Source organism: Lissotriton vulgaris, chromosome 4_1, assembly GCF_964263255.1.
Source record: "Lissotriton vulgaris chromosome 4_1, aLisVul1.2, whole genome shotgun sequence".
NCBI lineage: Eukaryota > Metazoa > Chordata > Amphibia > Caudata > Salamandridae > Lissotriton > Lissotriton vulgaris.
In genome coordinates this window covers 1,515,320,164-1,515,334,899 of record NC_141691.1, presented here as the reverse complement: position 1 = coordinate 1,515,334,899, position 14,736 = coordinate 1,515,320,164, and the positions used below count along the sequence as shown (strand labels likewise).

The window sequence follows — 14,736 nt, the reverse complement described above, 5'->3', positions numbered from 1 at the left end:
AGCTGAAGCAGATGAAGATGGTAGGCAGGAATCCCAGCATACAGGGAGTTGGCATAATCAATGCGGGAGGTGACAAGGGCCATGATGACAAGTGTGAGAGCCTCAACAGTGAGAAACCTGCGAATTTTGCAGATCCTGCGCAGATGGAAAAAGCAGGAAGAGGTGACCGCATTGATTTGAGGCCTCATAGATAAATCACTGGATATGATTACACCAAGGCTCTTCACCGAATTGACAGGACAGGGTGGGGGGCCAAGGGAAGGGGGCTAGAAACTAGAGCTCCAAGGATTGGCCGACCCTCCTGTCAACACCAGCTCAGTCTTGCTGGGATTGAGCTTCAGCTGGCCAAAATGCATCCACTCTGAGTTGGCAAGCATGGTGGATTGGAAATTGACACAAGAAGAAGGAGAGGAATCAATAGGAAAAATCAACTGTAAATCATCCGCATAATTGAAACTAGTGACCGGGGTTTGACAGAGAGAAACTATAAGGGGTTGCATGTAGAGATTAAATAAATGGGGCGAAAGAGCAGAGCCTTGAGGGACACCACAGGAAAGTGAGGAATAAGGGGCTGAGAAAGTGGACAGATGGACTGACTGGGAGCGCTGGTGCAGGAAGGAGCCGATCCATGTTAGAGCCATGCCCTGTATGCCCGCATTTTTGACACGGTCGATCAAGATGGCATGATCGACCGTGTCAAAAGCAGCCGACAGATCTAATAAAACAAGGGCTTGGGCCAAGTTCTTATCGGCACCTTGCCTCAGCACGTCCATTACAGCCACAATGACAGCTTCAGTGGAGTGGGCCGGTCTAAAACTGGCTTGCTGGTCGTCTAAGAAACAAGACCCTTCAATGAATGCGCTGAGGCAGCGGGTGACATAAGTCTCCAGAATCTTCCCCAAATAGGGGAGAAGGGAGATCGGCCGATAATTGCTCAAGACAGATGGATCAGCACCCTGCTTTTTAAGTATGGGGACAACAACCGCCTGTTTGAAAGCATCAGGGACAGAGCCTGTGGCAAGCGAGTTGTTAAGAAGTGCCAACGGGGGACCAGGACATGCCAAGAAGGCAGCTTTCATGATGGGGGGGGGGGGGGGGGGGGGGGAACACAGCAGTTGTTGGGGGAACCTGAGCTAACCGCATGTAAACAGGGAGATGAACTGTCTGGGAAATGGGAGGGAACTCGTTAAAACAACGAGGATTCATGGGGGGTAGAGAACAGGCAGTAGACGAAGAAGGGGGAGAGATATTGCTTTTGATAGTGATGATTTTATCAATGAAAAATGAATTAAGGGAATCGCAAAGGACTTGTGAGGGTTGGGGTTGGGCAGTAACACGGTCGGGTAGGGAAAGTTCCTATACGATTGAAAAAAGATCCTTAGTTTTAGAGGCAGAACTAAGGATTTTCTGAGAGAAGTAGGAAGTTTTGGCCAGTAAGATAAATTTTTTATAAAGTTTTAATAAATCAACATATGCAGTTTTTAGAAGTGAGTCATAATTACGCCTCCAACGGCGCTCAGCTTGTCTAAGGGCCAGTTTGTTCAGTTTTAATTGATCTGTGAACCACCGCTGAGCATCATGAGGACGTTTAGTTTTAGTAGTTCTCAGCGGGGCCACCACATCGCTCGCATGTTTCAGCCACTGGTCGAGGACATCAGTCTGGGCAGATGTCAGTCATGTCGCTGGGGGCTGTAGTAAGTAGGATAGAATGGAATTCAGAGATGTCAGCTTGCTTCCAATTCCGCGCAGTAAAGTTGGTGATGGGTGAAGGGCGGTAGGGCAGAGTGAATTTCAGTGAAAAAGAGATGAAAAAGTGATCCGACCAAGTGCAGGAATATACTAGGGGAAGAGAGATATCAAGATTGGCCGTCCACACTTGGTCGAGGATATGGCCTTTATTATGAGTGGCCACTGAGATGTGCTGTTTACAGTTCAGGCCAAGTAAGAGATCCGTAAATTCTTCAGAAAGGCTACTTTCACAGGGGTCTAGCGGCCAGTAATTAAAATCGCCAATGATGAGAATTTTGTCAGAGTTAATAACTAGCCGGGAAATAAGGTCGCCAAATTGATGGGAAAAAAAGAGGCATTTTGTCAGGGGGTCGGTAAACGAACACAAATAAAACAAAACTTGGGAGAAGTAAATTTCTGAGTGAGAATGTCAGTTTTGGGGAGAGTGGTAGTTTCCAAGGTGGTAAAATTATATTGGGAACGAATGATAGCAGCTATCCCCCCCCACCAACTCTACCCGCTGCCCTATTGGACTGTAAGATGTAATAGCCCGTAGGGACAGCGGCTAGAATGTCGGGGGTAGAGTCATCAGTTAACCAAGTCTCCGAAAGGAGAAGAATGTTAATATTACTATGGTCCAGCAACTGAAATATTTCAAGCTGGTGCTTAGCCAGCGAACGGGTGTTGAGGTAGACTATTGACATGGAGTGAGGTACTGAAGACCCAACAGCGAGTGGTGTGATGGGAGAATCATTGCAAGTAGTGGGAGTGCACACATCAGGTGTACCTGAAAGGGAGCCGTGAGGGTTCAAGATGCCGCAGTCTCGAGCGGCGCCGATGGCACAGGGATCGAGAGGGCCAGGGCATTGAAGGGAGAGGAGGTCCTTGGAGGAGTAAGTGATGCGGTGGGCATAGTGGGCAGCCGCTGAACGCGGCCGGCCGCAGATGGGCGCAGACGAGCTTAACTTTGGCGCAACTTCGGCGTGAAGTCATTGTTATGGTAAGACTTTTGTTGAAAATCAGTTGCATGATTCACAAGAGAAAGAAGCTTGTGAGGGAAAAGAAGAGACTCTATAAACTTAGAAAGGCTCAGGAGAAGGAGATAGAAATGGAAGAATTTCGTAGGGCTCAATATGAGAGCTCCAGACAAACTGATGAAACAGGAGTTTAGATTTACTAACACAGAGAGTGATCATAATATGACATTTCTAAAGTAAACATTTTTGGGTTTGTTTGGTGATTTAGAAATCACCAGATGAGGGAGTTGATGAAGCGAACTTTTAAAATTTGTTGAGTTTTTGTTCGCAGATTTGAACTCCCATAATTAATAAAAATATTAACGAGTGTTGCATGTTTTTGTATTAATTCAACCTAGAATAATGTGCACCTTCATAAACACGTGGGATTAATAATGTGCGCTCTTGTTGCATTAGTCACTACGTTTGAATAATATATTAACTTTGTCTTTCTGTTTTGTCAACATTAACTGCGGCTGAATTTAAAATAATAGCATGTGCTTATTCTTAAATGTGCTCTTGTTTATGTCATGTCTTTTATGTGACAGAGTTTTGTTCATTTCTTGTGCTTAAAGCTAGGTAATATAGACTAATGGGTGAACATTAGTAAAGGGGGTGGGTAACAGAATAATTATCATTACTCGAATTAATTGAGGTCTTGTGTTTCCTTGCATACTAGAGTTTCGGTAAAAGAGGCCTGTGGCTTATTCTAAAATGGATGTCCGAAGTCCTGTTGAGATGGGCCATGCACAGCAAAGAATGAAAGAAAGCATTTTTGTTCATGATCTTTGAAAAACAAATACGTGGAAGCAGAACTGTGCAGGATGTGCCTAGTATTGTATAACTTTCATTGCCAAGGACCGGACATAGCGGCGGAAAGGCTCGAGCTGAGGAAGCAACGAACTGTTATAAAATGTTGCGAGCTCTCCGGAAGAGCTTGTGTCACACGTAGACAAAGAACAATGTCGCTTTTAAAGAATATGGTTTTCAATGAGAAGGCGATGACTTCATGGACTGACATTTGACGACCAATCATTTTGCGAGATGGTCTGTAATTTGTATTCTTTTAGTTAGTCTTAGATAGAGAAAAGGTATAAAACTTGGTCCCTTGGGAGCTGGCTGGCTCGTTCCTGTTCTCGTGAGATGCTGTCGGACTTTTGACACACGTAAGATAACTTTGAACTTTACATTTTTCCCCTTAGGTTTCTATTGTTAAGACAGGGAAATAGGGTTTAGAGAAGGAGACTCAATTAGCTTAAACATTTCTTGTGCTGATTTGATTTAAACTGACAGTCTAATGTGCCTTACTAAATAAAATGATGCTTATTAAATGCAAATAAAGATTTTCTTTGAATAATGCACTTTGCTTGAAAATAAGGTTAATAAAATAGATTTTGAAATGGCAAGCTAGTCTTGATTATTTCATATTAAGTTACCATCAGTTAATCCATTGCCTAGGGTTTGAATTTAATTAAATGTTCATTTAAGAGGTTGATTAATTAGGTCATATGATTCAGTTGGTCAATTCATGTCTCAGTCATTTATGGGCCTAGTGATGTATTTGTAAAATATGGTGAGTATTGTGGTGTAGAGTTGTGCATAAGAGACAAAATTTCTCTTGGCCCGCTGGATCAGTGGCAAGGGTCCGCAATATGTGGACGCCACGAGATTTACCAGCTGTGCAGGTTGGAAGAGCCCGCAGTCTGAGGACACCACAGGCTGTGCCAGCTCTGAGGGTGGCAAGGGCCCGCAATCTGTGGACGCCCGCGCTGTGCCAGCTCTGAGGTTGGCAAGAGCCCGCAATCTGTGGACCCCACGGGCTGTGCCAGCTGAGGGTGGCAAGGGCCCGCAATCTGTGGTCTCCACAGGCTATGCCAGCTCGGACGTTGGCAAGGGCCCGTATCTGGGCACACCTCGGGCTGTACAGGCCGAGGGTGGCATAGGCCCGCGATCTGTGGACACCACGGGCTGTGCCAGCTCTGAGGGTGGCAAGGGCCCGCATCTGGGCACACCTCTGGCTGTAAAGCGCAGCGACGACCTAGGGTTTCCGCGTCAGAGAGCTCGCCCGCTCCCACGGACTCCACGCAGGATCGAGATGAAAGCGCCGCGCGGTGCCAGGGATCAGACTCCGCTGGGCCTCGGCAGGGAGGGCGCGTCCTGCCCTCGGAAGCGCGCGCTGCGCCCACAGCCCTGGCAGCAGCAAACACGCCAGAAATGTGCGGATTGTTTGTCAAGGTTAGGTCGTTTTGTTTCGTTTTAAAGACAGAAAATATATAATTAAAGACTGGATTCAAAAAGAAGCAACAAGCGCCTTGAAGCCCCTCTCCAAAGGACTGACTTCCGGCTTCTGTAAAGCGCCACGCATGAACGGCCTACTGTGAACGGCTGCAGCTGAGCCAATAATCAGGGCTCAATGGGCCCTCAGGCCTCTGGGCCCAGGTGCCACTGCACCTGCCGCACCAACGGAAGCTACGTCCCTGAACATACTAGGAAAGAGAAACCCGCCCGTGCAGTGTAAGCGATGGGGAGGATAGAGGCTCTCTGTGAACCCCCTGCTAGTGGGGGTGGTGGTGGGGGGGGTGGGGGGGGTACGGGGGAGGCTGGCTGAGGGAGGGGGCTGTCATCGTGGCAGTATTCTAGCGCTTGAAGCACTCCACCGGGGCTCGCGCTGTACGGTGCAGTACGACAGGCATCAGGGCAGTACGGGTCCGGGTACAGCTGTGTGCCTGGAATGTTTAAAGGCGCTGGCCTGTAAGTGGGGCCCCTCTGTACTATGACAAACACCACACCATGCCTGTGTGTGAGGGCAGAGCACGTCACGGCTGTCACACAGCCGCCTCTAACGCAATGCTCCCCACTTTACTGCAGGGGTGCGCAGGACCCGGGCTGCATGCACCGGGGCCCAGGGGCGTGACCTCAGGAATATACACCCGCCTGAAGCCCGCGTCGCCTGCACTAGCACTATACACAAAATCAGAACAAGCACCTACGAGCACACGGACAGCGGGGGGGGGGGGGGAGGGAAACGGACAGCGGGAGGGGGGGGGGAAGAACGGGCACACGGACAGCGGGAGGGGGAGCGGGAACGGGCACACGGACAGCGGGAGGGGGAGCGGGAACGGGCACACGGACAGCGGGAGGGGGAACGGGCACACGGACAGCGGGAGGGGGAGCGGGAACGGGCACACGGACAGCGGGAGGGGGAGCGGGAACGGGCACACGGACAGCGGGAGGGGGAACGGGCACACGGACAGCGGGAGGGGGAGCGGGAACGGGCACACGGACAGCGGGAGGGGGAAGGGGGAGCGGGAAATCGCGCGACCCACCCCTGAAAACGACACTTTCAAAATGGTGAAAACAAAGCTTTAAAAAATAAAAATAAACACCGCCCACCGCCGCATGGCGATCGCAAAGGGGCGGGATGAGTAAAAATCGCGGGAAAGCCCACGAATCTGCTCCGGCAATGACGGACAGATCTCTCTTCCAATGGCTAGCCTCCATTTATGGAGCTAGCCAATGGAAGAGAAGGCGGGACAAAGTGCCCATACTGTGAAACATATGATTTCGCCTGCACGAACCGCTGCTTGCGCAGCTGTTCGCCAGGCGAAAACTAAAAACTAAAAGGTGGCACCAAGAGGTATCATTCGGAAATCTGGAGACAGTGGTAAGCGCTAACCCTTTTCAAAAGCCTTAATGACTGAACTACAGGTTTTGGCCCTGAGAAGGTGAAGGGATTGCTGCAGCCACCCAAACCAGTCCACTACATGCTATTAACCGGATTATGTAGCCCCATGCATTAAAATACTACAAGAGCTCCGAAGGCCACTGAGGATGTTGTGAGAAGCATGCCCTAGAAGAGGAAATATTGTTAGCTCTTCATAGACCTACAATAAAGTAAGTCTTTATAATCATTAAGCAAGCACACCAAGTACCTTGGTTTTTATACATTATAATATATTGCAAATTTTCTTTTCCTTAATAAAAAAAAAAAAAAAAAAAAAAAGATCTGTCCTGTTTATAAGTAGTATAAAGAGTGGATAGCAGGATTTTTTTTTCTTATTCGATGTCAGGGTAGCCCTTCCTGCTACAGGCAAGGTGGCCTGGAGATGCTGCAAGTTGGTGGCATACCGTGCTTCAGTCAAATCTTAAATGTGTTACCCATGTCATCAGTTTTCTACTGGAGTCACCCAGGGTGTTGTGTTGATGCATATGGACACGCTGTTTTTTTTTTTTATCTTGGAGTCTGTCGTGTCTTTTGTCCAAGTATATATTCTTTGCCAAGAAAGAAACCCCAGTGTCCAAGGGTGAAAACAAGTAGACAAGAGCATTCAGTTTTATAAAAATAAAGAGTAGTCACAGTGAAAAACATTCACTAGGGATAAAAGGCCAAATGCACAATGACATACAGCTATTGTGTGCATTTCATAAACTGGCAGATGCAAATGGTGCAATACACCCATCTTATTTATGTCCACGTTTTAGCCTCTGTCCACCACATAATAAAAATATTTACATTTGGCAAATATATATAAAAAATATTCTAAAAAGAGTACACCTAGTATGCAATTAAAAGGAGTACCACTGGGTTAGCCAACTGTGCATCCCACTGCATAAGTGGCAGATTATTGTAGTATTGCATGTAAGCTACACAAAGGATAGTCAGCTTAGACAATGAGCAGCACAGATGCATTCATTATATGTTCTTGTATTAAGAAGCTGTGCATGTCCATCCTACAAATACCACTGCAAGAAAAAATGGAAGTTACCAAAAAAAATACTCTAAGAAGTCTAAAGATCTATCTTTCGAGAACATGTTTGAACTGCGAGTATAAAGGGGTCCTATTAAATACTAGCTACGTTGTTAAACGTTGCTCAGAAAGAAATACCCTTTGATTCACAACATTTTCCAACTGTCCCACTCATACTGAATCGCACTGTAATAGATCCATGGATATATTGGTAAATTGTGAAAGCACTTTCAAGACAGAGGAACTGGCAGCAATTTGCTGCCTGGGTCTCGCCATCCGCCTATCATTAAAAGACTGTTTTAAAAATTGTGGCAAAAGAGGAGCCGGTGGAGAGAGCTACAAACACGAAGTAAATGAGTGGAAAAGCCAACAAATGATAAGTGCCTGGTGGGCTGTAAGCCTTGCCATTTCTTGGTAAGCTCACAATAGGCTTCTACAACCAGACAAATAAATGATGACGTAAAAAAAAAGCAGAATCTCAAAAAAGAAATCCCTGTTAGAGTGAAGTTAGGGTTAACTTTGGTCACAGCACCATAAAAATCTAAAAACTAGAAAGATGTGCACTAACAGTTCTGAAAAGAAACCAGAAAAAACACATTGAATTCCCTAGTTATGGTTAGCACCCCAACCATAGCCTGTGCACCTGCTAGCCAAACCAAATTTGCACTTAAAATTCAATGCATATGCCCTCACAATAATGATAGCAATAAATAAGCAAACTTTACAACGCATCTTTAAATTGCAACATGTACACAAAGATTACGCTAACCATATTAGAGTCATACACAATGAAACAGTAATGTAATATATCATGTCACTAGTATTTGTATTTATATAGCGCATAACTCACCCGTAGGTCTCAAAGCGCTAGCAGATGCTCAGAGAAGAAACAAGCAGTCAGATAGTTTAAAAAAGACAGGTTTTGAAGTGTCTGCGGAATCTCTGATGGTTGGGTTCCGTCCTAATACATAGGGGTAATGCTTTCCAGGCTTCAGGAGCTATTTTGGAAAAGGAACTGTCGCCATTTCTGACTGTACGCACTTTGGGGATGGTTAGAAAAAACTTGCCAGTGGATCGAAGGGTTCTACCTGGACAGTAGTTTGCGAGTTTCTTTTCTAGATATTTTGGTCCTCGTCCATTAATGGTTTTAAGGACTATACAGCATAGCTTGAAATGTAGGCGCTTTTTTATGGGCAACCAATGGAGTATCCAGAGAATGGGCCCAGAGTGGGCGCGAGAAGGAAGATCAAGTACCATTCTGGCTGGGGTATTCTGCAGGACCTGGAGTTTTGCCAAGAGACTCATTTATGGAGGCAAATAATGCATTGCTGTAGTCCACACAGCTTATAATTAGGCCTTGGACTAGGGGCATGCGGGACAAAAGAGGGATCCATTTAAAGATTTTCTTGAGACTTCCCATCAATCCAAAGTTAATTGAGATCATACACTTTTGGAATCTCAGTATAGTGTCAGTGGGATCTGGGCCTAGGGTGATCAGTAGCTGTGTATCATCTGCATAGGACACGGTATCAAAGCCATATGCCCTGATTACCCGTGCCAAAGGGGATACATACAAATTAAAAAGTGTTGGGCTCAATATTGATCCCTGGGGTACACCCTTGTCATTGTCTTGATTTTCAGAAGTAAAAGTCCCAATTTGGACCTTAGAGCGTTGTTCGGACAGATAGCTTTTGATTCATAGTAAGGCTGGGCCTTCGACACCAATCTCTAACAAGTGCTCTAAAAGAATGCAATGCTATCTAGAGGCAAACCAGCTGCTTGATCCGTCCCCGTCGGGACTTGGAGCGTACCATAGTACGGAAACGGCTCAACTCGAGCTGGTTGACAACATTAGGTTGACCCTAGACTCAAAACAGTTTGCAATACTGATCCTGCTTGATCTATCAGAGTTGCTTATTTATTAAAGATTCCATGATATTTCTGAACAATGGCAGCAAAGAAATTGGGCGATATTTAATAACCTGTTTGGGGTCAGCAGAAGATTTTTTTAGGATCAGCCGTATAATGGCCTCCTTCTAATGAGAGGGAACAGAGGAGTGGGTCAATGAGAGATTGAGAATTTTTGTCAAGGCGGGGACCAAAGCAGGAGCAATTTTTACTAGGATTTGGGAAGAAGCTGAATCTGCTAAAGAGCCTGACTTGATTTTATTCAATGAATGGGCTACTTCTGTCTCTGAGAAAAATTGAAAATCTTTGAGAGCTATGGCACAAGAAGACAACGGAGTACATTTTGCAGATCAACATCATAATGTCTCACAATTAAAATTCTTGATACTGGAAACAGCAACAAAAACAGAGGGGACTGATATGAATAGACACCTACTCCAAAGAGAGAACTTTTGGATTTTCAAAATGAACTCTCCGAAGCCCCATGGGCTTAATGATCGAATTGAATTTGCGTGTTACCTGTAATTTATCTTTTTTCACTTATGTATTACCTGTAATGAATGAAATGTCTTATGTTTTAACCCATTGGTTTCACAACAAATTTAGGAAAACCTATACGTAGCGCAATTAATCTCACCACTAGGGCCCATTTATCTATTCACTGAGTTTCCACATTTATTTTCATTTTTATTTTTTCTATCCCTGGTTATCACTAGCACGTCTAGTCTCTTGTCTATTTTTTTCGTTCAACTCACATCTTAAACCGCACGTTAGTCCGTTGTTAAGATTTAGCATCACGTGATCGGACCTATATGCCCAATCACGATTTCACTTCCATGCACAATAGTCGTATGCTGCAGACGCGGAAAACCAGAGAGCGTAATACGAAGAGACCCGTGTGTCTTCAAGATGTAAGTACCCTTAGCGGTAGCACATTAGACCTTATACAGCGTTACTGTAGGGACTTGTCTATAAAGGTTCATTTTTTCGTTTCAGTGTTATGATATCTCAGGAATTCCTACACACTACAATTCTGGCACGTAAGTCATATTTTCTCTCACGCCAAGTTTTTTCCTCTCACGCCAAGTTTGTGTTAGCACTAGCATGGAACACTTTTCACTTATCACGCATTGGGGCACCTATGTGAATATGTATCACGTATCACTATATTACACAACGATAGAGCGAATTAGAGTATCATAATTCCAATGTTGATTCTGATTGTATGTATATATACTTTTCTTTAGAGATGCTCCCTGATGAAGGGCTTATCGCCCGAAATGCATAGGAGTTGAAGCCAGATGCATTTGAAATATTGCTACTATGTGAAAACAACATAATGTCATGAATTTACTTTTGACAAAAGAAGGAATTAAAATTGTCATTGAAAAACTTTATTGTGAAATCGTTTTGGAAACAGTTTGAACAACATTTTTTGGAGATCTAGGTATTATATCCAAGAACAAGAAGGTGTGCTTAAAGGGATGGGACCAACTATCCAGTTGGAATCACGTGTTCCTTATTGATTTGCAACGCCCTGGACATGAGGCGTTACCTTTGGAGCAGCCGTAAATTTTTTAATCTTCAGAACATTGCTATAAACATTTAATAATAGGCTGTGCACAAATTATTATTTTTACGGACATTCACAGATGCAATTCGGATCTCCTTCACATATACAACCAAAGACACCAGTAGCAATTAGTTGGCCATCTAGCCAGAACCACAGCGACTCCACGGTTTACACAGCGAAGAAGGAAATAAAAATCAACCAAGTTTAGTAGATCAATCGTGCACACAAGACCAACCAAATGCATAGAACTGAGGCTAATATCTATAAACTCCAAAACAAAAGAGGAAGTATAGAGGAATCGATAGAATCACCCTCCTTGTAGATCCACATAAACAAAAAGATTCTATCAAAAATAGGGGTGCAAGTGTTAGATTAATGGTTTTTTTTAAAAAGATTTTTTAAAGAGAAGGGGTGGAATAAGGCTCTTCCTCAGATTGGTGAGATGAAGGCACTATGTGCTTTTAAAATACCCCTCACACACTAAGAATCCCTTAGTGTCATGCTTCATCATGGGGGTCTTTCCGTCCCTCTACGGGGCGGGGCGTGCTACGAGCTACGCAGGAGCACTATTTCTGTGATAAAAGACTATGTGTTAGTGCATTGTGAATGGGATTAGTGAAGTGTAGGGACCTTGTGATGTGAAATAAAAATTAAAAAATTCCCTGGCTAGTGGAAAAAATAATTTTATTCGCTTCCCTGGCTGGGAATGTTAAAAAGGGGTTGTGAGGTGGGGCTGTTTAGCACCTACCAGGTCGACATGTTTCACAGACAGTCCCCTACTGTCTGCTCATCGGGACCTCTGATGGTCCCTACTAGAAGGTACTCAGTTCTAAGGTTTGCCTAGAGTCCTACAAATTGGTAGCAAAAATAAGCTATCAATTTGTGCTTCGGGCATGAGTTGGCCCAGAGTGAAGCTGAAAAATATTTGCAAGATATTTTCAAAAAAAGACACAATGGTCTCTGTAAAGAAAGTGAGAAAAATATAGAGAAAAGTAATCACACAGTGGATGTATTCGTTTTTTGCACATAGTTCTCAGTTTTGCCCATTTTTCTTTGCATACACTTCCGTGATATATTAGCAATGCCACTGGATTTTGGCCATAATTCTTTACCCAAGGTAATGTGCTCCATCTTATTGAGCCTGTTCATTTCATGTAAACACACATATAGTCTCGACAAAAACACATACATATAACTCATACATAAAGGCAGACACCCAAATTCAAATCTCCATGTTGGGCGTTCGTTTTTTGCAATCGGTTTACTCGTTGTCCGAGTTTCGAATGCAAGCGTTAATGGATTCGGGATGAAAATATACATATATACAAGATGTGCCTCATGTCTTTGTAATTTTTTCATGTTTGGCACTTATTTTTGCAATCGGTTTACTCATCGTCTGAGTTGTGAATGCAAACGGAATTGTTACAGATTGAGGATGAACGTAAGTATATTCGTATATACATACTTTTCAAGTTCTGATTACGTGCCTCATGAGCCGGCGAGCGAGGGTTCTCAGACGCGGTTAACTGCAAAAGTAAATAAAGCTGCGCCCTCTCGTTAGATCGCATAGTTCGCGAGAGCAGTTTTTACCTCGTATTCTTTAGAAGTTCTGCTTTGCCTGACTGCTGATCACAGTCTCGTACTTTCATGACCGCTAGTGTCCGAATGCACTAACACATAGTCTTTCATCACAGAAATAGTGCTCCTGCGTAGCTCGTAGCACGCCCCGCCCCGTAGAGGGACGGGAAGACCACCATGATGAAGCATGACACTAAGGGATTCTTAGTGTGTGAGGGGTATTTTAAAAGCACATAGTGCCTTTATCTCACCAATCTGAGGAAGAGCCTTATTCCACCCCTTCTCTTTAAAAAATCTTTTTTAAAAAACCATTAAATCTAACACTAGCAACCCTATTTTTGATAGAATCTTTTTGTTTATGTAATATCTATAAACGCCGGCTTTTTCCATAGACATTCCTAATCGAAGGTTGCAAAAGTTAAAGGTGTGCATTAAACGAACACTAATCACTGCGTTAAAGGGCCAGTCTAATTATTATATTATTTGTCCTAATATGGTCTATATTTTATTGAAACTCCATGTCCACATCAAGTTTTATACCGCAAAATATTCATGCAGCGAGGAGGGCATCTAATATTGCAAAATAATCATTTTATGAAGGACGGGGCTAATGGCAAGGTGCAGTGTCGTGCGTTTAACTCAAAGATATGAAGGACCCTGTCCATAGCCCGGGACATTGTGACCAGTTAAAGGCTGGGCATGAGATGCTTTGTCGAGCACAGCAGTAGCCGAGCCATGTGTGCGAATGAGGGCCGATGTATTATCAAGTTTCTGAAGGAACAGGTAAGGACCTGCCAGTGAGACGGAGGTCAAGAGGCAGAACGTAGGGAAGATGTGTATGCCCAAAAAGGAAACAGACGGAGGTAGATGAGCAATGTCCTTAAACCCCTGTACAGGTTATGAACCTAGACTGCTCTAAAGTGTCATTCCATCTAGTCCAGGCTTTTGCTTTCTATTCTGGGACTTGCAATCCGGGTTTTCCCAATATATATATATAAAATCACTCACAGGAGGCAAAACAAATAACCCAGGCATGCTCAAGGAAAACGTGAGCCCTTTGTTTAGTTAAAAGAATCGTATTTTCACCTGAGCCTTGCACGCTCCCGTTTCACTGAGTTAATGGGGAATTCCGTGATTGGATGGGAGAGACACAGAAGTGTATGCACGTAAAAGCATGGAAGTCCCCGACCCCGCCAATTATGGTGGACTCACACTTCTTTGTTTACAAAGGAAGGTGTACTGGGCATCGCTGGGAGCGCGGGGCATTGAGGATGCATATGGTGCATGACTGACCGGCGATAACCACGCTGCACAAAAAAGGGTACGAGGATAGAGTACCTCGGGGAGGTGCAGGGGGACTCGCTGGTAACTCACCAAAAGACAAGGTGCCCGCGCGCGCCCTTACTGCCACCCCGCCCCTCACGCTGCTCACCGCGTTTTTCTTTTGCACCATGCGATCCATCTTTTTGGCGATGCGGATGATCTCATCTTCGGTACTCATGGCGGTCGTGCACACTGGTCTTTACTGACGGTAGCTGTATGTCAGCCGGTAACTTGGGCCAGGCGCAGGCAACAAGCAGCTCACCGACCCCTAGGCAGGCCGCCAGGCAGCAAGGAATCGCTCACCGAAAACCGGAAATAGACATAAGCAATCGACAGCTGAGCTTCTCTGCACAACGGCTGCAAGAAAGGAGCCAATCAGAAGTGCGCACCATCTCAACCTACCAGAACAAGGCTTAGATTTCCAACCATTGAGTCATCTCAAAACCCGTATGTTGATGTTGACTGTAGGGACGGCGTGGTTTTAGTTCTCACTGTGCTTCTTAGCTTATCAATGTTAGTGTGGCTGTTTTAGGCTGTAACGAAGTATCCGGCCATAAAGTCCAGCATAAAATTGAGGTTCAAGAAAAAGCTTTAATGTATGCCCTCCAGCCGCTCCTAGAGCAATAAATAAACTGGCATATTTACAAAACCCTTTAAATTCCAAACGAACATTCTTTTAACACAAAGGCATTTTTATTTTATTTATTTATAGTTTTATATAGCGCTAGCTTGACCCGTGGGTATCAGAGCGCTTTACATACAAAAAGGAAAAGAAAAATTGCACAACATCGCAGGACATGATGATGCATAAAGATATAAGCAAAGACATAATACTTATGTATAGTGAGGGAAGAAAGACGCA

The 14,736-nt window shown here is 44.5% G+C and overlaps 1 protein-coding gene across 1 annotated transcript in view; it reads right to left on the bottom strand.

Annotated features, from left to right (window-relative positions):
• Positions 1 to 14,307, bottom strand: part of TCEA1 (transcription elongation factor A1) — a 228,554-nt gene extending 214,247 nt beyond the window's left edge. The window contains exon 1 of the mRNA XM_086965752.1: positions 13,984 to 14,307. Within this exon, the coding sequence (XP_086821878.1) occupies positions 13,984 to 14,052 (69 nt within the window). The 5' untranslated portion in view covers positions 14,053 to 14,307. The remainder of the gene's footprint in view (positions 1 to 13,983) is intronic.
• Between the last annotated feature and the right edge of the window lie 429 nt (positions 14,308 to 14,736).